Source organism: Melozone crissalis, unplaced genomic scaffold, assembly GCF_028551555.1.
Source record: "Melozone crissalis strain CALT ecotype California unplaced genomic scaffold, PUWL_Pcris_2 ptg000063l_1, whole genome shotgun sequence".
Lineage (NCBI taxonomy): Eukaryota > Metazoa > Chordata > Aves > Passeriformes > Passerellidae > Melozone > Melozone crissalis.
The window spans coordinates 10,959,726-10,985,038 of NW_026535841.1; the positions used below are offsets into that span (position 1 = coordinate 10,959,726).

Consider the following 25,313-nt stretch of genomic DNA (forward strand, 5'->3'; position numbering starts at 1 on the left):
TGCCAGGAGTGGGTTCAGTATGGAGGTGGATGCAGGTATCATTATATATATGTCATACATATGTTATATGTATATATAATATATGTATATATAATATATGTATATATAATATATAATATATAATATATAATATATAATATATAATATATATATTATATATACTTTTAGAGTGGTTTAGAGTAGAAGTTCACTGTCTAACATAGGTGATAGGTATTGGGAAGTTATGGTAAATAATGTACATGTTGTTTTTAGTATAAAAAGATAACACCGGCGTGCCTCAACCCGACCTGCCAGACAGACCTTGGAGGGTCACTGAAAGAATTTTATAGATACCAGAAAAAATAAACGACCTTGAGAATGAGAACAAAAGAATCCTGACTGCTTCTTCAACAGCAAGGCTGGGAAAAAGAAGCTTGTAGGTATCTCAGAGTCACTGTGAGCAGCAGAGATTCTGAGACTGGGTCACAGCACCTGGAGCTGGCTCTGCTCCCAACACATCTGACCCAGGGAGAGAGGGAGAGTTACCCAGTGTGAACCCGTCCTGCTGCATCAGCCACACCTTCTCTGCTTCGTACCAAACGTCCCTCGGAGCCTGGGGGAGGAGAGAGGGGAATTGGGCAGGAGCAGGGAAAATCTGAGCTGAACAAGCTGCCTTTGCCCCACTGACAGGAGCATTTCCACACCCCCGCCCATCCAGGCCTGGGGTTCCCTTCCCACCAGCCCCAGCCCAAGGGAAAGGGAGCTGCATGAAACCAAAAACTGCCCCAAAACCAGGATAACCCCCAACACATTACCTGGTCCTTGTCTGTGCTCTCACCCGATGCCTCTCCATCCTGCTCCTTCTCCATGCTCTTGCTCATCTCTTGGCTCCTTCCTGATGTTTCTTCAGCCTGGTCCTTGTCTGCGCTCTTGCCAATCCCTTTGCTCTCTTTCAGCACCTCTTTACCCTTCCCCAGCTCCTCCTTCACCTTCCCCACCTCTTTCCCCAGCTCTGTGGACTTCTCTTGCATTCCTCCCGGCTCCCCCTTGAGACCCTCTGGCTTGTTTGTGACTTTTTCAGGCTTTTTGACCTCTCTCGGCTCCTTCTTGCCGCCTCCAACATCCTTCTTCATCTTCTCTGGCTCTTTCCTGGCTGACAACAGCTCCCTCTGGGCCTTCACCTTGGCTGGGGGCTCCTTGTGCCTCAGGGGTGTCCCCTTCTCCTTGGTACCCTCAGGGATTGTCCCTTTCTTGGTGCTCTCAGGGATTGTCCCTTTCTCCTTGGTGGTCTCAAGAATTGTCCCCTTCTCCTTCTTGGTGCTCTCAAGGATTGTCCCCTTCTTGGTACACTCAGGGATTGTCCCTTTCTCCTTGGTGGTCTCAAGAATTGTCCCCTTCTCCTTCTTGCTGCTTTCAGGGATTGTACCCTTCTCCTTCTTGGTGCTCACAAGGATTGTCCCCTTCTCCTTGGTACACTCAGGGATTGTCCCGTTCTCCTTTTTGGTGCTCTCAAGGGTTGTCTCCTTCTTGATGCTCTCAGGGTTTGTCCCCTTGGGTGTGTCCCCTTCCTTCACTGGCACTTTGCTGCCTCGCTGGGGGCCCTGGCTGGGTGCAGGGGCTGGAGTTGGGGGGCTGCCCCCCAGGAAAGTGTCCTTGAGGCTCTTCCTGGGCCACAAAAGCTTTCCCACCTTGGGAACCCCTGGCTGAGGGGTCTCTGCTGGTTTGGGGGTGATCTCTGCTGTTTTGGGGGATGTTTCTGGTTTTGAGGATGTCGCTGTTGGTTTGCAGGGGGTCTCTGCTCTTTTTGAGGGTGTTTCTGCTGATTTGGGGGCAGGCACTGCTGTTTTGGGGGATGTTTCTGTTTTTTTGGGGGTCGTTTTTTCTGCTGGTTTGGGGGCAGGCGCGGCTGGGCCTGGTGCAGGGGTTTTGCTGGGCACAGTCCCCGGCACAGGGGGCAGCTCCTTGTTTGGGGGGGCTGTGAGCCCCTTGCCTCCCTGCCCCTCTGCCTTCAGCCCGTTCCGCAGGGGCCCCTCGCTGCCCGCCCCTGCTCGGGGCTCTCCGTCCTTCCCCGTGGGCTGCAAGCAAAGAGAGGAGCTGCTGTGACACCTGGGCGTGCTGCAGGGTGATGCCATGGCTTGCCTCAGTTTCCCCAGGTGTGTCAATCACCTCCCCTTTCCCCAACCCTGAGCCCTGCTGAGTGCTGTCTGTCAGTCCTGGCATTCCAGAAGGTGTTGAGTGACTGGCAGAGTTCAAAAGATGCCTTCCACCCTTGGAGGACACTGAGCCATCCAGGTGTCATTTGTCCCCTGAGATTTCCTCCTCCCCTTACCTGGTTGGTGGCTCCCTACCCCTTCCCTTCCCTCTCCCCAGAGTTAAAAGGAGCAGCAACCATGCGGTTTGGGGAGTTCTGTGGAGCTGGTGCTGCATTCAGAGGCCTGTGTGCCAGGAATAAAGCTCTGGATCCAAACCCTCCTTTTCCTTCCTTTTCCTTCACCTCACCCTAAAGCTTCTCCACCAAAGGTAAACCTGAGCTCCTGCATGCCTGGATTGTCCCAAGTGCCCAGATGCAGCATCCAGCTAGCCAAAGGTGTCTCCTGGGGACACCCAGCTCCCCTGTGCTGTGTGAGGTCCTGCCACAGACGTCTTTTATGAAAAATCCTTTCCTTAGGATTTTTCCTCCTGAGAAGCTGAGAGGCCTCAGGAACAAAATGTAAACAATGATTATCTGCTGCTGTAAAATGCAACAGGTGGATCTGTGATTGGCTCATGTGATTGTTTCTAATTAATGGCCAATCACAATTGGCTGGGACTCTCTGTCTGAGACAGAAGCTTTTGTTATCATTTCCTTCTTTTTCTATTCTTAGCTAGCCTTCTGATGAAATCCTTTCTTCTCTTCTTTTAGCATAATTTTAATATAGTATATATCATAAAATAATAAATCAGCCTTCTGAAACATGGAGTCAGACCCTCATCCGTTCCCTCAACCTCAGACCCCTGTGAACGTGGTCACAATGTCCCTCAGCGCTCACCTCCTCCTTGGTGCCCACCCTGCTCTCCTTCCTCCTCCTCGCCTCCTTGGCCTCCTGCTCTGTCTCCCGCACCAGCTGCTTGATGAAACCCCCGGGGATGACCGACAGGAGCAGGGGGGGAGCAGACGGGGGTGGCCCTCGGTCCTCGTCACGAATCTGGGGTGGGGAGCAGAGGAGGGTCACAGGCCAGGCACGGGGACAGGAGCCAGCACAGCCTGGTAGTGGCACAGGGCTGGGCACAGCAACGTGCCCAGGCAGAGCACAGCATCCCTCCCAGGCTGAACACAGAATCACACCCAGGCAGAGCACAGCATCCCTCCCAGGCCGAACACAGAATCCCACCCAGGCTGAGCACAGCATCCTGCCCAGGCTGAGCACAGCATCCTGCTCAGGCTGAGCACAGAATCCTGCCCAGGCTGAGCATAGCATCCTGCCCAGGCGGAGCACAGCATTCTGCCCAGGCTGAGCACAGCATCATGCTCAGGGTGAGCACAGCATCATGCTCAGGGTGAGCACAGAATCCTGCCCAGACTGAGCATAGCATCCTGCCCAGGCTGAGGCACTGCCCAGGTGGAGCACAGCATCACACCCAGGCTGAGCACAGCATCCTGCATCAGGGCTGGGCACAGCATCCTGCCCAGCCTGAACACAGAATCCCACCCAGGCTGAGCACAGCATCCCAACCAGGCTGAGCAGAGCATCCCAACCAGGCTGAGGCACTGCCCAGGTTGAGCACAGCATCCTGCCCAGGTTGAGCACAGCATCCCAACCAGGCTGAGCACAGCATCCTGCTCAGGCTGAGCACAGAATCCTGCCCAGGCTCCTGTTGAGGGCACCAGGCTGGATCAGGGAAGCTGTGGGAGCAGAAGCACCAAGAGGAAAAGGCCAGAGAGAAGCGCCCAGACTGGTGCAGCCCCCAGACTGGTGCAGCCCCCGAGGTGCAGCAGGAGCCCACGAGCGCTGCCAACCCTGCTCTGTGCCAGCGGCCCTGGCGTGGCCTCCAGAGGAACCATCCTGGCTGCAACCAGGCAAAAAGCATCTCCAGCATCACCACAGCCACATGCAGCCCTGCAGGTCTCAGGGCAAAACCAGCCCCACTTCCCACAGCTTTTCCAGCAGCAGCACCAGCACCAAACCCTGCCTGCCAGGCTCACGAAAATCACTCAGGCAGGCGGAAATCACTCAAACCACAACACTCAGGCTGTGAGGGAGCCCAGACACAGCACAAGGGAGCTGTGGGGATGTGACCCCGGGGCTGCTGCAGTGACACCCCCAGCACTGAGCTCCCAGGCAGCCCAACAACAGCAGCAGTGCCAGGACTGAGACTTCCCTTCTGCTCCCAGAGCGCGAGGCGCGAGGAGATGGCCATGGTGGCTGCGAGGCAGGACGGTGCTGTGGGGACACACAGGGCACAGAGAGAGCAGAGAGTTAGCCAGGGGCTGCACTGGCCCCAGAGCTGTGCCAGGCCGGCAGCACCCTGACCAACTGAATAGTGGATTTGTCTTTCCAAACAAGCTGTGGGTCTGCTGGTGGATAAAACTAGCACTGGGAGATAAAAGAAACAACAGGAAGGATTCCACTGATTGATGAATAAAAAAAGATATTTGCTTTCACAAATAAATTTAGGTTTGTTGATAAATGAAATTACGCATTGAAAGATGAAAGAAACAATGGGGAAGAAAAACTCCTAAATTCTGCAAGAATTAAAAGTTAAAAGGGAGGGTTATACATTAGAGGGAAATCTTTGGTATCAGGCATATTGGGGAGTCTGAACCTCTCAAGTACCTCAGAAAAGGGGGAAAAACCCTAAATTCCATAAGAATTAAAAGTTAAAAGGGGGGTTATGCATTAGAGGGGAATTTCTGGTGTCAGGTGTTTTGGAAAGTCTGAACCTCTCAAGTACCTCAGCCAATGGGGAAAGAAAGAAAGGAAATGTGGTCGGGAAATTGGGATAAAAAGGTAAGCTGTATACTCCAAAAATTGGAGAGATCCCTGGGGAATGCCCCATGGCCTCTCCCTTTATTTGAATAAAGTAAAAGGGCTCCTCTGTCTCCTTTTGGGACATAAACCTCCCATGTTTGTGGATTAATTTTCCTAACACCAAGCATTCCCCACCTGAGCTCATGGCACCAATTGGGGACGGGGAGGCCACCAGCAGCCACCCGGGCAGCGTGGGGAGGTGGTGGCACCCAGGGCTGGTGGCACGGGGGTGATTGAAGCTGGGACCCCACAGTCCCGGGCTGGGTGGCCGCAGGAGCCCATCCGTGCCCCACTCGGGGCCGAGCGCGGTTTCACCTGTCGGGATCATTCATGCACCGAGCGCGCCGGGGCTCGGCCGTGCCTCCCCGGCAGCCGCATCTCCTTGTACAGTAAAGGGCAGGAGCGGCCAGGAGCGGGCTGGCAATGTCACTGCCTTCCCGGGCTGGCTGCCCCACGTGCTCCCGGGCCCCCGCGCTGTCCCCAAGCCGGGCTCTGCTGTCCCCAAGCCGGGCTCTGCTGTCCCGGGAGAACCGGCCCCGATGGCACCGCAGAGCCCGGAGCGGGCGAGCCGCACGGCATTGTCACCCCCGCGGCCGGAGAGGGACCCTCCTCGGGGAAACTGAGGCACAGAAGGGACGTGCCTTGACCAAGCACCCAGGGTGGCACCAGCGGGACCAGCACCGCGCTCTCCCCGCTCAGGCGGACCCAGGGCGTTCGGATCGGTCCTTACTCCTGCTGCCACCCTGGTGTGTGCCACCAACCGAGGGGTCCCCAGCCGCCACCCTGCCCAGGGCGGGAGCAGCGTCCCCGTCCCCATCCCTGCCCTGCCGTGTTTCTTTCCCCAGCACAGCCCCACGTCTGGAATCCGCCCCCGGAGCCGGGGCTGCCGCTATGGCCATCCATTCCCAACTAAAAATATGGACTACAGTCCATTCCCCACTAAAAATAGCCCTCCCGGCCGAGGGGACCCCGACCCCCACCCGGGTCCCCCCAGCTCCGGTACCTGGCGGGGGCGGTGGGTGCTGGTGTCCCACACCGGCACCGGGATCCCGGCGAGCCCGGAGCGGCAGCACGGGCAGCACCGAGAGGGTCAGCGGCCGCCTCCCCCCGCCCCCGGCGCGGTGGCAGCTGAGGTGACACATGTCACTGCTAAAAATACCCGCGGCGGTGGCACCGGGGCCTCGCCTGGGGAGAGGCGGTGGCACCGCGGGGCCCGGCTGCTCCTCGGCTTCCACACGTGTGCCACCCGTGGACACCTCTGCACCCCCAAAGAAACGGGGGAAGCGCTGTGGTTGGGTATGAGCCCGCCCAGAACACTCTGGTGCTGCCCAAGGGGGACAGCCTGGGCTGCGAGCCCAGCACGGGGCTCCCCAGTGAGCCCCAGTCTCCCCACCAGCTCTGAGATGGGGCAGAGCTGGAGGAGGGAGGACCTGGGAGCAGAGCCCAAAATAGCCCCTGGCACCAGCACCAGCGTGGTCAGCACCCGGGCAGGGCAGGTGGGAGGGGAGCAGCACAGGGGACACGTGGTGACCACATGGGGAAAAGGGTGACCCCCCCAAGGCACAGCAGGACCTGTGTCCCACATGTCCCAGCTGCCAACAGCCACTCAGGGGGCATGTCACCTGCTCAGGACAAGTCCAATGCACAGGGGCAATGTCCCCACCTTGGTCACTCAGCATCTGACCCAAAAGCTCCATGGACACACCCAGGGCACCGTCACCCGCTGCCAGAATGGCTCTGGGAGTAAGAAAGCAAACAGGATTGTCAGTCTGGAGTCCCCTGGCAGGAGAGCATCTCACCAACCCCAATCCCACCTGGGAACAGCACCAGGATGTGGTTTCCATGATCCTTCCCATGTGGCACTGCAGGGATGAGGCAGCCTGGCCACTGTTGATGGAAGGCCACCCTTGGTCACTGTCACACACCTCCCAGTCCTGGCACAGCCAGCACAGCTCACCTGCAGGACACAGCTGGTGTGTCCCTCAGAAAAACCAGCACAAACAGCATGCACAGGGCTGGGGGAAGGGACTTACCTGTGCATGGGGCAGTGGGTTCCATCCAGCACATCCCAGTACATCCCAGTCCAGCCTCACGGCGAGCGCGGGACGGGACGGGCGACACGGAAAGAACGGGACACCGGCACACACGCAAAGGACGGTTTTTATTGGGGTCTGGTCGTAGGAGAGCAGTTTTGTACTGACCAACACACAGAAGCAGCTTAGCTGTGCCAAAATAATCCGTTAAAAAAATACTGGCGGCAAGAACCGAGTGTGGCACACCCGCCACAACGGGGCTGTAAACTCCGGGACAGTCCGTGAGGAGCGAGGCCACAGCTCATGGCACCCTCCTCCCCACAATAAATATGGAAAGAGCCAAGTACATAAAACAAGGAATGATCTCATCGATACAATATCTAAAGTTATTTACAGATCCTGGCTTTGCTCACCGTTAATTAATTACACATTTTGGACAGGTTCTCTTTCGATCGTTTCCTTCATCGTGAGTAGCTGTTCGTGTGAATCTGCTCCTTTTTGTTTTAAAGGACCTGGTGAGGCACTGGAAGTGCTCACAAATCCCCTCTCCGAGGATGCTCCTGCTTTATTCTGTTTTTCACACACTTTTTTTTGGTGCCATCTCACACACTGTCTGGTCTCTCTCTCCCTGAGGAGAAGTTTCCTGCTACCAACAGCAAAGCCTCTTCCCAGCCCATCTCCTTTTCCAGCCTGGAAACACAGCGTGTCACACAAACCCAGACCAACCTGGCCCCTGGACAAAGCCACCTTCCTGCAGCTGTCCCCAGGTTCTCTGCCAAAAAATCCCTGCCTGGACACACCCCAGGGACAGCAGCACTGTCCCCAGCACGGCACCTTTCCAGGGGTGACACTAAGGAGCCACGATGCCACCAGCACTGCCAGCTCTCCCTGCCCTCCAGGAACAGCTTGGGCTACAGCTCACCCCAAAATCCAGTGGGATCAGAGAGGGAAATGGGAAAAAAAGGCAGAGATGACTCCAGGGAGCACAGCAGGGATCCCTCCCGGCCCCAGGCAGCCCCTCAGCACGGAGAGAGCTTCAGCAGCAGTGTGGCAATGGAAAGTGCCACATTTCACCCAGAAACGCCACAGGGATCAGCCCTGACCAGCCCAGACCCCCAGCCCCAGCACTGTGGAAACTGAGAGCACACCATGTTACACCTCAAGTACTCCTCAAACTGCACAGGCCGGGCTCACAACTGGAATTATTTTTAGGAACTGAGCGAGCTGATAACTTCAGGGCTATTTCTGTGCCTCACTGGGGACGGAGGTGCTGGGGATGGCCCTGCAGATGTGCCCAGATGTGCCCAGCAGAGGCAGCTCCTGGAGAGATGGCACCACAGGGGGGTCCTGCCTGGGTGTCACCCTCCCCATACCCCGAGGGACAGTCCCTGCAGGGTCCCTGGTGGCTGCCACCCCTGAGATGTGACACCAAGCAGGGTCCTGCCCTGGCCCTGGCTCCAGGACAGTGACCTGGCACTGCTCCTGCCTCAGGATCCTGCTTTAAGGATCAAGTGATCCCCCTGGAACACCAAACCCATCTCCAGTGAGGACACTTTGGGTCCTGCAGCCCAGCCCTGTGTCCGGGCTCTGCCTGCACTCTCTCCTTCCCCTGGGAATGCCAGAGCTCTGCAATTCCCTGATGCTGAGCTGGATCAAACACCATGCTGACTCCATGCCCCAATTTAGGTCATTAATTCTCTTTAACTCAGCACAGACTCCTGTGAATAAACAGTTGCTCTGGGAATGCTGAGGGATTAAGGAGAAATTTGGAAATATCCCATCAAAGGGGTGGATTTGAAGGAGTTTTCCACCTGAGATGAGCCTGGAGTCCCTGTGCTGGGAGAGAAGGGCTGCACAGGCTCAGGAAATCCATCCCTACTTTGTAATGAAAAACAGAATAAAGCTGGCTGATCCTGCTTGAAAGGAGCTGCCACTTCCATACACATATGGAGCAGAAATTCTGTGGAATGTCAGAAGTTGGAGAAACATGTATTTAATAAATAATATAAAATGCTTTTTTCTGTTAAAATAGAATTCTCAGGTTTATACCTACAGAGCATAGCAACCTTTACATAAACAAAATAAAGCTGAGTCTGTGATGATTAGTTTAACACAAAATAAAAATACAATTTAACAATAGTATTAAAACAGCCGATGTTCCATCCACACAATATGTACACCATGGAATAGAAACCAACAGGAAACAAAAGTAGATTATCTTGAAACTCCTCAGACATTTGGATATACATCTTTTCTCTGTATATTTTAGATATTTTCCTTTCTTTTTTTTTTTACAATATTAAAATTAATACTATGCTTTGTCAAAATACGCTTTTTCAGATTTTTTTTTTTCTTTAATTCGCAGAACTGACTCATTCCTTATATTAATCAACACCACTAGAATTATTTCTTGCCTACTGTACACTTCAAGCAGTCCTTCCCCTGGGGATATTTTGGGTGCAAACACCCCAGAGGCGCAGGAGCAGTGTCACTGCCACGTGCTGGGGGTGACACTGCCCTGCCAGGGGCTGCAGGACACGGATATGGACATGGGATCAAGGAACCTGCTCCCAGAGCTGACCAGGGAAAGAGCAGCTCAGAGCTCCAGGGGTTTCACTGCTCATGGGCTGATTCCCTGCAGACCCCAGGAGTGACGATGCTGGGGCTGGTGCTGCTCAGGGAGCATCAACCCCCAGAGCTCCTCTGGGCAGGGTCACAACCAAAACAAGTTCTTTTTTTAGCACAAACCTGTGTTTCCACCACCTCCACACTGGGCTGCAAACACCTGATTTATCCTGATTTATCTCAAAGCCAAACATAACCTCACAATTTAATTTTTGGGTTTTCCCCCCCTTGGTAGAAGTGGGAGAGGAAAATCTTCCACTGAGTTTCTAAAGGGGAGGTGCTGAATGACGGAATCATGGAATATCCTGAGCTGGAAGGGACCCAAAAGGATCATCAGAGCCCAAATCCTGTCTGTGCTCAGGGCAGCCCCATGAAATTCAGGAAAACTTGGATGTCACTATCCCCCAAGCTGCTGTCTCCCTACCTGCCAGGCTTCCCTTCCCAGACACACTTCCAGCTATTATTAGCCTGCTCCAAGAATTTCTGAAGCCTGCTGGGGGGTGGGGGAACATACCAGGAATGTCAATCCCAGCTGGATGCACTCCAGCATTACTCCAGCTTCTCTCACAGCAGCACTTTGGGAAGAACCCCTGAGCCTGCAGCCGAGGCTCTGCTGGACCGGGGACAAGAACACAAAAAAGCTCAAACACAACCAAGAGGAAGAAGATTTACACTTGGAGAAGTGGATGGCCAACAATTGGATGAAGGATTGGGAAAAAAAAATAAAAACACAAGAAACACCCCACAGTAAATGCTCCTTTAACGGTTTCATGAATTTGCAAAATAATTAGCAAATAAATGAGAGATCCTAAACACACAGCCAAAGACCCTCCTGCACATTAACACCACCAGGAATCTTTGTCCAAAACAAAAACTTCAGAGACTCTGGTTCCTACACCAGGAAGGAGCAGACTGGGGCAGCGTCCAGGATTTTTTGGTTTGGAGGGTGCAATTCCAGCTCTCCCTCCACACCAGCACACCCACACAGAGCCCCATCTCTCACTAGGATCCCACCTTTGTTCAGGAGTTTGTCACTGTGATAACCTCTCCCCTCCTAGCTGCACACTTAGATACAAGTCACAAAAATAAAGCTATTTTCAATTGTCAATAAATCACAGCTGGCTAAAGAAATCCAAATCTTTTCCTGCCCCTCCCACTGCAGGTTGGACGGGGCAGCAAAGACCACAATAATGAGAATATTCCAGGGCCATCCCAACCCCATCACATTTCAAAATAAAGGTATTTCCCTAAGACAATATACAGCCTTCACTTCATATAAAATCTCGGGGTCTGAGGCACAATTTCCCAGCTGATGACCTGTTCCTCCCTCACTGACAACCAGAATCTGCTGACAGGGAGTGAGAGTGAAATCCAGCCATGGAAAATAACTGAAAGAGAAGAATGGGACTGAGCAGGGACTAAGAAAGCAAAAACAAGTTACACAAGAACTGCGAGAAGGTTTTGACACCATCTGAGGGCTTTTTCTAAATCAAGGAGAAAAATACGAGCATTGCATGGTATTGTAGGGAAAGCTGAACCACAGCCAGGATGAGGCATTTTTTATCCCAAATATTTTTTCGATACCACACAAAGAATCATGGGATTATTTTAGTTCAGAAAAGACCTCCAAGATCATCAAGTCCAACCTTTGACCAGTCGCCTCTGACACTGCTCCTTACAGAGGAGCTGAGATGCTCAACAGGAATGACAGAGAGCCTGGTGCTGTTTACATAGAATAATTTAGAAAATAAATAAAGGGGGAGGGGAAAAAAAATCACTGAAAGAAACCACTTTCTCAGGGTGGGTATTTTCCAGAATGCATTTTCCCTTTGGTGCAGCCCCGGGTGGTCAGCCAGGGTTTGCACAAGCTGTGCAGCAAACCCAGCTCCCATGCAGAAGCAAACAGAGCCACTTTTACTACTTCTCTCCAAGGAACTCTGTGGTGATCTGACAGCCACACACGCTCGACAAACCACGCACAGCTTCTACTCCCACTGACACAGGCACAGCTCCACTCCCTCCAGGGACTGTGAGAGCTGCACCTCTGCAGCTGGGAAGAAAAATCCTCTCTAAGCTGTTCACTGAATTGGAAAAACAGCTTAAATTCAGCCCTGACCTCTCTCTTAGAAACCACCACAACACCCAGCTTGGGGAAGCTGTGGGACAGCTCAGGATGAGATCTTTCCTTCAGCAAGACTTTGCACCCTGATGCCTCAGGTGGAATTAACATAAACCTGGCATTTGATCAGCTCCTCCATGCTCAGTTTGCTCACACTGCTCTCACTGTGGGCACTTTGAACTCTTCAGAACAGAAAATGAGAGATCCTTTCCCAAGCTGAGCTGTGATATGTGCATGAACCTCCTGGGCTGGGCTCCAGGGGATTTCTAGGGATTTTGGAGGATTTTGGGGGATTTCTATGCTATGGGAACACACCTGTGTACAGCAGAGGAGCATCCCGAGTCCCAGGACTGAGGAGTGATCCGGGATACGTACCGAGGTACCCACACACACCTGAACCCAGCACATGCTCTAGAATGCACTGGATTTGAATCATTTCTTTTTAATTTTTTTTTTTTAAAAAGTGCAGTTGACCTGAAATGGAAAAGAACTGTCTTTTATGTTCACTGTAAACTTGTCAAAAGGAATCTGCTCTTTAAAAACTGTGCTAAAATAGTCAATTTATACAACAGAGCACTAGATGAAGCTACCATAAATTCCTCTTCACCAATTATTACTCTATTGTGTCAGTTATAGTACTGCATATACGTAGAAGAAGCAAAACTGGTGGTAGCTACTATTAGTGAGTACAACAAACCCAGGGAATAATTCGAGTTCAACGCTCCCATGAAGTAGCAATAACATTTAAACCACAGGACAGTTAAGGATTTCAGTACTTTGAAGTGCATCAGAGAGTCACACTGTTGATCATCAGCAGTATGGAGCAAGGTTATCAGAGAGAGTCAGCAGTAAATGCTCGGGGAGGACACGGCAACACCACAGAGCGAGGGGGGGCACCCACCACGGTCCGCCGGTGTCACCACGGCAGTGTCACCCCCCTGCCAGCCCGGCCACGGCAGGGACAAAGCCTCTTCCTTCATCCTTCCTTCCTTCCTTCCATCAGTAGTTCCAGAGGGACGCAGCCCCGCCGGGGGTGTGGAGCAAGGAGCAGCCTCGGGGCTTGGTGACCTCCAGCGCTGCTGCTGCTGCTGCTGCTGCTGCTGCCAGGGGCAGGGTCCCCCCCTGCTGCAGACACAGAGTCCTGACGTGATCCCAACGCTGTAAACATGGAGCTCCTCCTCCTCCTCCTCCTCCTCCAGGCACATCCCGCCTCCGGCACTGCACAAAGTCATTTCGTTCGCAAGGATTCTGGGACGCTCTGCAGGTTCACCAAGCAGCTCTCCCTGCGGGAAGGTGGTGGGTGTCTCCTACAGCCCGTTGCTGTTCCTGTGGCTGAGCGGGGGCTTGGACAGCTCCACCACCGTGGAGCGGGATTTGTTGAGGAACTTTGGAGCCCGGCGCAGCAACCTCTGGGCCTCGGTGAACGCCTCTGTCAGCTCCTTCTTCCACTGCACAAACTCGGGGTCGCTCTGCAAGACACACAGAAAGAGTTTGGCACTTTATCCAACCTGGCCAACAGTGTCATCTCCTGTCACCACATTTCTCTTCACAGAAAAAAGCAAGGCACAGTTCTTCCCAAGAATATTCCTGGGTTTCACACTCTGAACCTCAGAGAAAGGAAAAACAATTCTTATCTCACTTGCTACGCCCTGTGTTTGTTCACATTATGGAAGATATTGGTAATTAGATTCTGGTGTGAGTGTTCTGATTCACTGACCAAGTGAATCCAGGTGAGAGGAATAGTGGATTTATCCTTCCAAACAAGCTGTGGGTCTGCTGGTAGATAAAACCAGTACTGGGAGATAAAACTAGCACTGGGAGATAAAAGAAACAATGGGAAGGACTCCACTGATTGATGAACGGAAAAAGAGACTTGCTTTTACAAATAAACTTTAGGTTTGCTGAGAAATGAAATTAGGCATCGAAAGATGAAAGAAACAACGGGGAAGAAAAACCCCTAAATTCCATAAGAATTAAGAATTAAAAGGGAGGTTTATACATTAGAGGGAAATCTTTGGTGTCAGGTGTTCTGGGAAATCTGTACCTCTCAAGCACCTCAGAAATGGGGAAAGAGAGAAGGGAAAAGTGGCTGGGAAATTGGGATAAAAGGGAGGCTGCATCCTCCAAAAATTGGAGAGACCTGAGGGAATGCCCATGGCCTCTCCCTTTACTTGAATAAAGTCAAAGGACTCCTCTGTCTCCTTTTTGAACGTAAACCTCTGATGTTTGTGGATTAATTTTCCTAACACAGGTGTGTGTGTCAGGACAGTCACAAGATGCTGTGCAGGCGAGTGCAGTTGAGTGCTTGGCAGATTGAGTTTAGATGTAATATAATATAGTATAGAATAACATAGTATAATAAAGTAATTAATTAGCCTTCTGATACCAATGGAGTCCTCCTCATCATTCCTCGCCTTCATCAGGGGCAAAAATATCTCTGATATTCTCTGTCAGGCAGCACTTTAGGGAAGATATTTTAATTTTCCAAAGGAATGAGCAACATGGGTGCTGCCCATGTGCAATTCTTCATCACCCCAATGCAAGCTGGTACAATGTTTAGAGGATTTGAGCACTCCCCCTTCCACACATGAGCTCCAGCAGCTGCCCACAGTGAGACACGAGCCAACGAAGCCCTTGGAGCTTGAGAAGTTTGGGAGTTTTTAGCTATTTAATAAACCAAACTCGTCTTGTCCCAAATACCACTGAAATCCATGACAAGCTGCAGGTTTCCTGCTTTCAGAACTCAAGGGTGACAAACATTGGTATTTTATCAGTAACTAAGGCACTTGGCACTGCTCCACCAAGTGCCTTAGTTAACATGCAACAGGATGAGCAGAAAAACTTGTCAATTGTTTATCATATGCAAAACAATCTCATCAAGTTATCAAAAAATCAAGTCTTACCTCACACTGTAGGACAAACTGTTTTCCTCCTTTAATTCTCAGTAAGATGCATTTCTTATCTTTAATTTGTGTTTCTTCAACAGATACTATTTGTTCCATTGTCAGCAGGTTTTGCTGCAGCATTTGCAAAAGAGCAGAGAATTAATTGAAAAAAAAATGCTGTTGCCCATCAAATAAAGCCACTATCTCATTTTCCTGGACTATCCACATGAATTAAGTGATGAACATTAAATGTCATTATACAAACATTTATTTCTGAAGGCTGGGTCACGAACTAAAGATAGATAGTAAGGTAAGAGAGAGATTTACAAGGGGCTTGGTTGCTTCAATAGTGACAACAAAATATCAGTTCTAAAAGCCAGTAATGACAGCATGAAATAAGAATCTACAAATAGGTGTGTCTGCAAACAGAAGATTAACTATTTTCCCTCAAGAGTTGCATGTAATTTGATACATTTTTCAAGCATTACTGTTATTACCCAAAAAAAAGGCAATTTTACTACTTCAAAGAGCTGAAAGGGAATATTTCAGCACTGAATACTAACAAAGAGAACATACACAACAGTGTGCAAGAAAACTCTCCCTATGGACTGCAGAGTACACAATGTCTCAAATTCCAAATGCTTCCTTAATTTAAATATACAAATTATCTGCCCTGCACATGAGCACAGCTGGGCTATACTACAGCCACTATAGCATTTTCTTGGAAACAAAATGCTATAGCATTTGTCACCTTACCAGTTTGTGTTTTTTTGTATAAATAGTCCAGAGGTCCTAAATGAGAAACAACACCATCAACTACCAAAATCCTTTAAAAACACAACAAAGCAAACAAAGGATTCTCAAGACAACTTTACATCTTCTGTGTGCAGTGTAAGCTATGTGTTAACAACAGTGAGACAGGAGATACTCAAAGGGGCTTTTACTAAGAGAAAACTCTTTCACTAGGAGAGCTCCTGGGCTCTCCAGGTGTGTCCCAGCTCCACCTGGCTTCCAGCAGAGCTCCCAGGGCCCCTCACTCACCCGGGACTCTCCTTCTCCTCGCCACTCCAGCCGGTTGGGGAAGAGGTAAAAGTAACGCCGCTGCCATTGAGTCAGGAAGGGGTTCCCCAGCTTGAGCATGTAGCCATGCATGATACAGTCCTTCCCCAGGGCATAATCTAAACCAAGAGGAGATGTTAGCAAAGTGCCAGGAGATGCAGCTGAAAGCATTCTGAGAGAGCTCTGTGCCGAGGGGATGGAGCACCGGACCCGCCGTGCCCTCGGCAGGTTCAGATATCACACACAAACCCCCAGCTCCGCTCAAATCACACACAAACCCCCAGCTCCGCTCAAATCACACACAAACCCCCAGCTCTGTTCAGATCACACACTCAGCCCCAGCTCTGCCCTAACTGCACAGCTGCTGTGGCTGCAGAGCAGGGAACAAGGACAGGACTTGGCTCTTAAAGAAGTATCATCTCACTGCAGGAAGTTTTAAAAGCGCTGAATGTTGCTCTCCAAAGTTTGGGCGTTTGATGCAACACCCCCATGGCAAGCTGCAGTTTGCTGCGCAAAACCTCCTGGGGCCCTTCCCAGCTCCTGGGCAGGAAATCAAACCCCACAGACTGGGAAGGTGGGGAGGCACAGGGTGCCCAGAGAAGCTGGGGCTGCCCCATGATCCCTGGAAATGTCCAAGGCCAGGGCCTGGAGCAACCTGGGACACTGGAAGGCATCCCTGCCCATAGCAGGGAATGGGACTGGATGGGCTTTAAGATCCTTTCCAACCCAAACCATTCCAGGACTCTATGATTCCATGAATCTCTTTCCAAAGCCTGATGTCATCATTCAGCATTTCAAAACATTAAGAAACATCTTAAGCAACATGACAGCGATTAAACAAATCCTAACGATTCCTGGGAATGACGGCAATGGGAGAACTCCAAACCCAGGAATTACTACCTAGCAGCAAAAGATGAGAGAAGTGTAAGGACAGATTACCTTCCTCGTGGCCAAGCTGCTTATTTTTAGCCCTTTTTCTGGCCTCAATTTTATCTGTGTCTGCATTTACTGCATCATAAACAGTTTCTGCTACTTCTTGCTGCCAACGCTCCGATATTACCAGAGGGAAGTTCTTATATAACTCCTGGTCACTATCAAGCAACTTGCAAGAGAAAAACAACAAAAAACCCAACATTTTAATAACTTTCACTACTCTTATCCCCAACAGTTAATAGTTACCCATGCAACAGCATTATTTTACACAATGGATTGAACTGAAACCTTCACAAAACAAACAGATGCAAGCAAGAGAAGCACAGACACTAATTTAAGCAAAGATATTAATTTATGTGCAGAGAACAAGCCACCTGCTCAAAACTTGTTTCGTTTGATAGGTCCAAAATCCTCACTCAACACTACCCCAATAATGCTCTCTAGACATTTAAAGAACTACTCCAATGTAAGCAGCAGTATTCTTAATTTTGTTGCACAAAAACTTCTCCAGCCCAAAAACTCCATGAATAAGTGCAAAGATACCTTTTCCACAGCAATGCCTTCCATGCTTCCACAGCCTGCCTTTATAATCTTAATAATTAACCCTCAGAATTCATCAGCATGTGCTGCAGATCTCAAATGTACTGGAATAAGGATTCTTTTCTCCACTAATCCTTTGAGTACTTAAACTGAATTGCACTGAAGAAAATCAGGAAAAAAATTCCTTCACCAAAAGGGTTCCCCAGCACTGAGCAGGGCAGTGGTGAAGTGCCCATCCCTGGAGGAGTTCAAAGCTGTGTGAATGCAGCACCAACAGCTGCAGGAGCAGCTTGATTCTCCTGCTGCAGTCAGGCCAGGCACTCCTGGAACAGATATTCTCCTTTTCAGAGATCCACGCTACATCCCAGCAGGAAAATACACACCTAGAAAATCTCCCTGTGGCACCCAAAGAAGGGGGAACAGCCACAGGCATCCCTGAGGGCTCCTCACTCATAACCCAAAGTTCATGGGCTCTTCTGGGGCCCACAGGACATTCTGCAGGATAAATAAAACCCAAGGGAGCAGGGAGGAGAGCAAGCTTGGTGGTGCCCAGGGCTGCTGGCACCTGGCTGGCAGCTGACTCAGGCAGGAATCCTGCTGTCCCCTCTGGAAGCCTGTGACACCCAGAGGGGCTCTGCTGTCCCTCCCTGACTCACCCCCAAGGGTAAATTTATCCCCTGTGCAGCCCCAGCTATGAGATTCTGAGATCAAACTGGACATGACACAGCACTGACCTGCTGGTGATTCACATTCCAGGACAGCAATCATGTTATTGAGAATCTCTGAGCCTCCCAAGAAATAAAAAGGCTCCCCGGTTCTTCCTTGCAAAATGTTCCTCTGAATCCTGGCACTGCAGAATTACAGGAGACTGGAATCCTGCCAGGCTAACACTGATGCTGAAGATGTGGAATTTTCTGGGATAAAGAACATCCTGGGCTCTCTGCACTGTTCTGTGCCAACTTCTGTCACCACAGCAGGTGACACTGACAGACGAGCTCCCTTTTAGGCTCACTGAGTACTTAATGGGGCTTTTTCCTTATAAAGTTTAGAACAATTAATTTCCCTCCTGACTCACTTCTGTAAGAACAAGAATGAGATCTGTTCTACTGCAGAAATGGGTGATGAAAACAATGAAGGGCACTGACCCAAGCCCTGCTGCCCCAAAGTCCCAGGGAAACTTCAGACAGTGGAGGAATCCACAGAGCGTCACCCCCTTTATGTGAGTCCCAAAGGGGCCAGCAGCTCTAACTTCTGTCTTTTTTTATATAATTTATATTATTTTAATTAAATTTTGGATAATATCAGAACCTGAAAATTTCTTTTACCACTTTTCTAACTTATGACATTGCTACTATTAACACATTTTGTCATTTTTAAGGGTTTTCCCCAGCACTCTCTGACCACTCAACTATTAAAATAAAGTTTAGCTCCATTTCTCCAAGTTACCAGAAATAAATCCCAACTTTTAAACACACAAACCATGAGATATTCTTTAAAAACTGAGGCTCTCTCAATTCTTTCCTGACCATTTACTTCCTTCACTACATAAAACTTTTGGTAAGAAAGTAGATTTCAGTCAACCTAAAAACTTCTTGGCAAGCAACAACAAACAGGGGAACCAGCCCAAGGTACCAGCATGGACTGATTCTCCCAGCCTGAAGGAATTCCTTGCACATCCAGAGCCCTGAAGCAAAGGAAATGCCACACACACATGGAAAGCCGAGCAGAGCAGCCCCAGTGCCACCCTCCAGCACTGAGAGTTGGGTACCTTAATGCCTTTAGTGTCCTCTTCATCAAAGGAGCCAATATCAAAAGCATCTGCTGCATTGACTTCTCCCCGGGGAGGAATCAGGGGGGGAGGGTACTGGAAATTGAAATCAGCATCATTAAAGACAAATTAATGGGTATTATTTAACTCCACTCTTCATATTTTTTGCACAGATTACACCTGATTGTGCCAGAGTGCCCCCCTTGGAATTAAACTTCAGTGCAAAATTGCTGGCACTTCTTTTAATTAGAGCTCCTTCAAAAATCTGGGGATAAAAGCCCCCAGTTTAGAGACAGCAAAGGAAAGGAAACATGCAGTCATTTGAGCCTGGAAATGTTAGTATTTATTCCTAACAATCAGGAAGATCTGTGGTAATGAATATTCATCAACAACCCTTCCTGTATTTGTGTGAGTGAGCACTTGTGCTGGGCACTGTGACCTTCAAGTTTTCTGCTCAGTACCTGTTTGGGTTTATTTTCCTTCTACTGCTTTACCAAGTCAGTTAAATTACTGTCTTTATCCTTTACCTTCTGTAAATAGACTTGCTGCCAATCAATGCCTTTGAAGAAAGGATGTTCCTTTACTTCTTGTGCGCTGCAAAACAGAAGTGACTGAAGTCAACAAAGGAAAGGGCTTTTAAAGTGCATTCAAGGAATACAAAGCCCTCAAAGGTCACACTTCTATCACTTGAGAACATCAGGGAAACGCTCTTTTTTGCAAAATAAAATATAAGAATTCCTCAGTAAACAACAGGAGAGAAGATCTGCAAGTGGAAAGATTTGGAATAGTGCTCTAGGGCTGGCAGGCAAGAACTCCTGATGGCACTCCATCATTTCCAACAGCAAACTAAGTTTCTCTGTTGTCAGATGCCAAACATGGACCTGGGTCAGATCCCAAAAATGCTCTGGGTCAGATCCCAAACATGGATCCAGGTCAGATCCCAAACATGGCTCTGGTCAAATCCCAAAAATGCTCTGGGTCAGATCTCAAACACGGATCTGGGTCAGATCCCAAACACTGTATGTAAATAACCAGATTACTCCACATTATACAAATTTTATAAGAAAATAGTCAACTACTCTTGTTATCTCTCAGGGAAAAGCAATCTCAGGTCATTATCAAAGAGGGCTCCAAAACAAAAATCCTCTGAATCTCCCACTGGAATTGGAGCCAGCCCCAGGCTCAGGTGTGGCCATCTACCTGTTATCACACATCCCAATGGTTTCTCAACACTTGTTTACTCCTCTCCTTTTCTCTGTCAGTCTCACACTGGCTTCTTAAGCAGGAGATAACAATTTCATGAACAGCTACAGGTGAGCCTGGCAGGAAGCTCTTTTCCTCAGAATAATCAAGTGACAAAGGCAGCACCAGAATATTCGCAGCTTTTGCTTGGTGTTTTTGGGATTGTTTTTTGGTTTGTGGTTTGGCTTGTTTTTTTTTGTAATATGCTCCTATCATTACAGATACAATATAAGCAATAAATTTTCCCTATCAGTATGTCTGAGTCAAGTCATATGATTTCACGCCAAAACAGATCAGGCAAAACCAGAAAAACAACCGAGGGATGAGAAGCAGGAACACCACCCAATGCAAGCATGACTGCAGGGAACTCAGGGAAAGGCTTTAAGGACAGAAATTGTCCAAAAAAACATGTCCAAACTGAAGGAATCTGAAATGTAATTCCATGCAGCAGCACTTTGTAATGTTCTCTTTCCAAAATTAAAATCCTCACAACAGGAAGCAGATTTTTACTTGAAATGAATTCACTCATTGACAGAGAAGTGGAAATTTTTCAAGGCAGAGGTCCAAGGAGAAGACAACACCTACCTTCTTCCTTGGCATCCAAGCCTCTTGCTCACATCCCTCTGCAGGAGCCCTTCCAGAAGGGACTTCAGCTCAGGAGAAAAGGAATCCGGGAGCTCCACGTTCTGTGGGGAAAGGAAACACAAAGAGATATTCCATGATGGAAGAGGTGTGCTCTGCCTTCTTGCCCCTGCTGGTGTTTGGAAACAGCTCTCCCATGAGCAGATAGAGAGAGCAGGGGGGTCAGTTCCAGTTTTAGGGGGAATGGGAGCTCAGGGAACACGGGGATGTCACTGGGGCCAGCCCTTACCACCGTGAGCGTCATCCGGTCGATCTCGTGCTTATCTTTGGTTTTGTGCTGCCTGAAAGGGCTGTGCCTGCGGAAAGAAGAAAAAAAAATGCTAATAAATAAATGTAAAGCCTCAGCATATCAGGGTATTTCAGCTGTGGCAATGCCAGGAAAGAGCGGAGCATCCTGTTAGTCCCATCCTTCCCCCTCATCCCTCCTGTCCTGCAGAGCAATCTGATCCACAGGAAGGTGAGCAGAAAGTTGGGTAATTCTTCAACAATGATCTGGCCTTAAAGATGTGCTTCAAATGCTTCACTAATTACATCTATCTCCCCCAAACCTGAACAGTTTTCAGCTAACAAGGAAACCCTGAGCAGCCATCACCCACAGGGATTTAAATTCGATGATTTCTATAAGGAGGGTGAGCATGACCCACTGAACTCACCATTCTCCAAAGAGATAAGAGATAACAGATCCCACAGCATGAGCCACTGGGAAGATTTCTGATGGTATCTTGGAAATTATCAGCTTCATCCCTTTCCTGCTTTATAATTCTGCCTTGAATTTGAATTTTCCTCTAAGCTATGGAAGACTGTGACCCATTAGAGATTTATCACACAGTCCTCCGTGAAAGAAGCAGTATTGTTGTAACAGATATTTTGATTATATTTAGGATATATTTCCTGCTTATTTTCTTTAAAACCTTGAGGGGATGATGTTTTTCACAATCAAAATGTTACTCACTTATCAATTCCATTAATTAGCTATTCTAAAGCATTCTGCCTTACCACATGGCAGAGTGTACCAGCATGTTTCAACTGGAGACCTGCTACTCCCAAGTTATTTTCCTTTTATTCTCAAAAATGTTCTGATTGATGAATGCAATGGATGGACCAGGACTTCAATTTTTCTCTTTTCAACATGACAGGTAAATGGTTCCCACACAGCCTCATGTACTCTGACAAGAAGGCTCTGAGTAGATCAGGGAAGAAAATGATTCACTGGCGACTTATGGGCAGATTCTGTGCCAGACTAAATTTACCAAATACCAAGAAATGGCACCATGTGCCCAGCCCTTGTTTTGGGATGTGCCTAATTGGTTTCAGAACAGATGAGGAATGAGAGTTCTCTGTGAATAATGCTCTGGCTTCTGGCTGAGCACTGATACCACCCTGAACATCTCTGCCAGGGACAATCACAGCCCAAAGACTGGCAATTTAAACACCACTTCTTTCTTTATTTGCACTCTTACATGGTCTGCTTTGTGCACAATTAATGTTAAATTGATACAGTTCTAGAGTTCAATTCACAAGTCACACACTGACCTTCCTTTGTGCAGTGTCTGCATGGAGATAAAAGCTTATAATTAATTATGTGTGAGGACACAGGATGACCTAATGATCAATCTTTACAGAGAAGCACTGTGAAAAGCCTCAGATTTCTCCTGGTTTGCCATTAACAGTGAGGATGCCATTTTCAACAAGCACTTGCCCATCAGGGCTTGGTGACTGCTCAGATAAATCCCATGGCATTAATCTATTCTAAGTTTAATGAGCTGACAGAGCTGTAATTATCGTGTACCTTTGGACACTGGTTAGGTAACAGGCCAGATTCAGCAAATGGAAGGACCCACACCTTGTACCTGGCCCAAACCCTGCAGGAGGGAAGGCTGAGTAGCACCCAAAGAGGGACCAGTGCAGCCAAGAGCTTCTCCACAACACCAGGTCCCAACACAAAGCCCATGATTTAACAGGGCTGCCTAGAGCACTCCAAGGAGCAACACACTTAAAACACTGCCAGAGAGGAGCAAACTGCTGTCTGCAGTAGTGCAAAGAGCAGAGAAAAGTGTCTTCCTCATGTCCAACACCTGTAGCTACTACAGCATGTTTGGTTTGGAAGAAAAAGCCTGGTTTGTCACACATGGGGCAGCACTGAGGGATCACTTCAGCCAACCTGTGACACACCACGTCCTGCTATTCCAAGGGACACCCACAGAGGCCCCCAGGCTCCCACAGGCAAGGCAGGAGCCCCACTCACCCCCTCAGCAGCTTGAAGAGCATGCAGCCCAGGGAGAACCAGTCAGCACTGCTGTCGTAGGCTGTGCCCTTCTGCAGCACCTCGGGGGCCATGTACCCGTGGGTTCCTCTGCAGAGCACAACAGCACAAAGCACTCATTACACCCAACATTATCACTGGGGGAAAAATCATTAAAAATCAGTATTCTCTCAATAAGACAGCCCAGTTTGGAAATAATTCATTTTGACCATTTAATTTTGCTTCCAATGGGTTTTTTGTGTCACCTGTGTGAGCACAGGACACTCCTGAAGTCACCACAAGAAGCAGCCACCAGGTATTGCTTTTACCCTTGACATGTTCAAAACATATGGACTTTTTTCAAGAAGCTACTGATTTGCAAATCTCTTCAGGTGTGACAGGCTGGAGTTTCCCTTTTTGCATAAATTCCAAGACTAAATCAGGTCAATTGAGGAGCTAAGAATGAAACGTGCCAGGTAAGATGTGAATCCACACCCAACTCCAGGAATTCAGATCCCAGTTAAATCCTCATGGTGAGAGGCAGAAAGGAACAAAATTTGCCTCCAGATCCATGAAGATCCAGAAGGAGAAAGACACAATAAATCCAGGATTTTAGTCGGGTTGGGAATATTTAATTACCAGGTTGGGACAATTAAAGCAATCTGGTACTTTAACTCAGTCAGGTTCTTCTCTGAGCAGTGAATCATCCTGAAATAATGTGTCATCTCCCAGCCATGCCTACACATCAGCTGCTACAACTGTGCAGGAAAACAGGGACAGGAGCCCAAAAAACCTCATTAGAGCCACCAGCTCAGCAAGCCTGGGCCACACAAGTGTCATTCCTCCCCTTGAGGCAAAGTTAAGTTATAAAGACAAATTCAGGATGGATTTAGCACTACCTGCATGTGCAGCTCCCAGACAGAATACTTACACACTGGCATGTGGCTTCTTTTTGGAAAAGTCACAGGCCAGCCCAAGGTCTGATATCCTCACGTGCCCATGTTCATCCAGCAGGATATTTGCAGGCTGGAAACCAAGAGAAGGAGGTGAGTGCTTGGTATTCCCCAGCTGACAACTGCAAACTCTCACAGCACAGCAACTCAAACATCAATACTCCCTGGTAATTGGTAATTGCCTTCTTTTATTTAACATCAATATATACCAGGCACTTCCTAGATAAAAATCCACCATCTCACAGAGCACCACCATCAACTCCACAGGTTATGAAATACTGAATAACAGAAGGGAATAACCAGGCAAGGTCTGAACACAAAGCAGGTAATAAATGTATAATCCATTCTGGTCTCAAGTTGTTTTTGGTTTCTTCACAGCAGGGTCTGTGTGTGGCTCTTACATCTTTTATTCTAAGTCTCTGGGCAGATTTTCATCCCCTTGTGCTGCCACTTTGTCCAGGAACTCTTCTCTGGAACCTGTCCTTGATTTCCCAAGTGTCAGTGAAATCCCTCAGCCTGCTGTTGTCCCCCATCACACACACAAATATAGAAATACAGTAAATTATTACAGTAAATTATCCTCTAAATCATTCTCCCATCAGGGAGATCAGTAACACCTCACAGGATTTACTGTGACCCCCAGGAAGCCTCTCCCAAGCTGGTTAAACTGGATAATGGCACAGATTAGAAGGACTTTGAAAACTCAGTACAAAAATCTGGCAGATAAAGAAATAATCCTGCCAAGGAAAAGCTTCAGGAAGGGTAATCCATGGGAGTTTTCTGAGGGGCTGTGTGGATTCTGTGTGGATTCAGGCACCCACCAAGCATTACCTTCAGGTCTCTGTACACCACGAAGCGATTGTGCATGTGCTCTAAGCCCAGGATGATTTCAGTAGCATAAAACCTCATCTCTTTTTCAGAAAACACTCCGTGCTGGGAGAGGTGGTAGTGCAAATCTCCTCCTGAAATGAGAATTGAGATGTAATTAAGTGAACAGTAAAATCTTACCCTGCAGGCAGACAGGGTGACACTGTGGGGGAACAGCTCAGCTTTTGTAGGTTCTTATTACCTGGAGATCACACAGCCCCACCCTCTGCAAATCTGTGTGGTGACAAAACAGCTGAGAAAGTTCATACAGAGATTTGATCAGTCTGAAACTCCATTTTAAAATGCATTTATTTCATAAACATTTGCATTCAGTGACTAATCCAGCAGAGGATTTCCACAAAGGCTGTACCACACATTGGCTTGTGGAGAGCAGAATAAATAGAGCAGCCCAGGCTT

At 48.8% G+C, this 25,313-nt stretch overlaps 2 protein-coding genes across 2 annotated transcripts in view; both read right to left on the reverse strand.

Annotated features, from left to right (window-relative positions):
- Positions 1 to 7,029, reverse strand: part of MYO18B (myosin XVIIIB) — a 64,488-nt gene extending 57,459 nt beyond the window's left edge. The window contains exons 1-8 of the mRNA XM_054289054.1: positions 7,022 to 7,029; positions 6,652 to 6,725; positions 5,992 to 6,246; positions 4,309 to 4,400; positions 3,009 to 3,164; positions 939 to 2,054; positions 795 to 890; positions 526 to 592 (exon numbers count right to left, since the gene is read on the reverse strand). Of these exons, the coding sequence (XP_054145029.1) occupies positions 526 to 592; positions 795 to 890; positions 939 to 2,054; positions 3,009 to 3,164; positions 4,309 to 4,400; positions 5,992 to 6,246; positions 6,652 to 6,725; positions 7,022 to 7,029 (1,864 nt within the window). The remainder of the gene's footprint in view (positions 1 to 525; positions 593 to 794; positions 891 to 938; positions 2,055 to 3,008; positions 3,165 to 4,308; positions 4,401 to 5,991; positions 6,247 to 6,651; positions 6,726 to 7,021) is intronic.
- A 2,340-nt stretch (positions 7,030 to 9,369) lies between these two features.
- GRK3 (G protein-coupled receptor kinase 3) overlaps positions 9,370 to 25,313 on the reverse strand; it is a 58,875-nt gene continuing 42,931 nt past the window's right edge. Inside the window, exons 11-21 of the mRNA XM_054288556.1 lie at positions 24,861 to 24,991; positions 24,008 to 24,102; positions 23,080 to 23,187; positions 21,064 to 21,130; positions 20,778 to 20,878; positions 19,478 to 19,544; positions 18,951 to 19,046; positions 16,649 to 16,811; positions 15,692 to 15,828; positions 14,669 to 14,782; positions 9,370 to 13,234 (exon numbers count right to left, since the gene is read on the reverse strand). Coding sequence (XP_054144531.1) covers positions 13,073 to 13,234; positions 14,669 to 14,782; positions 15,692 to 15,828; positions 16,649 to 16,811; positions 18,951 to 19,046; positions 19,478 to 19,544; positions 20,778 to 20,878; positions 21,064 to 21,130; positions 23,080 to 23,187; positions 24,008 to 24,102; positions 24,861 to 24,991 — 1,241 coding nt within the window. The 3' untranslated portion in view covers positions 9,370 to 13,072. The remainder of the gene's footprint in view (positions 13,235 to 14,668; positions 14,783 to 15,691; positions 15,829 to 16,648; positions 16,812 to 18,950; positions 19,047 to 19,477; positions 19,545 to 20,777; positions 20,879 to 21,063; positions 21,131 to 23,079; positions 23,188 to 24,007; positions 24,103 to 24,860; positions 24,992 to 25,313) is intronic.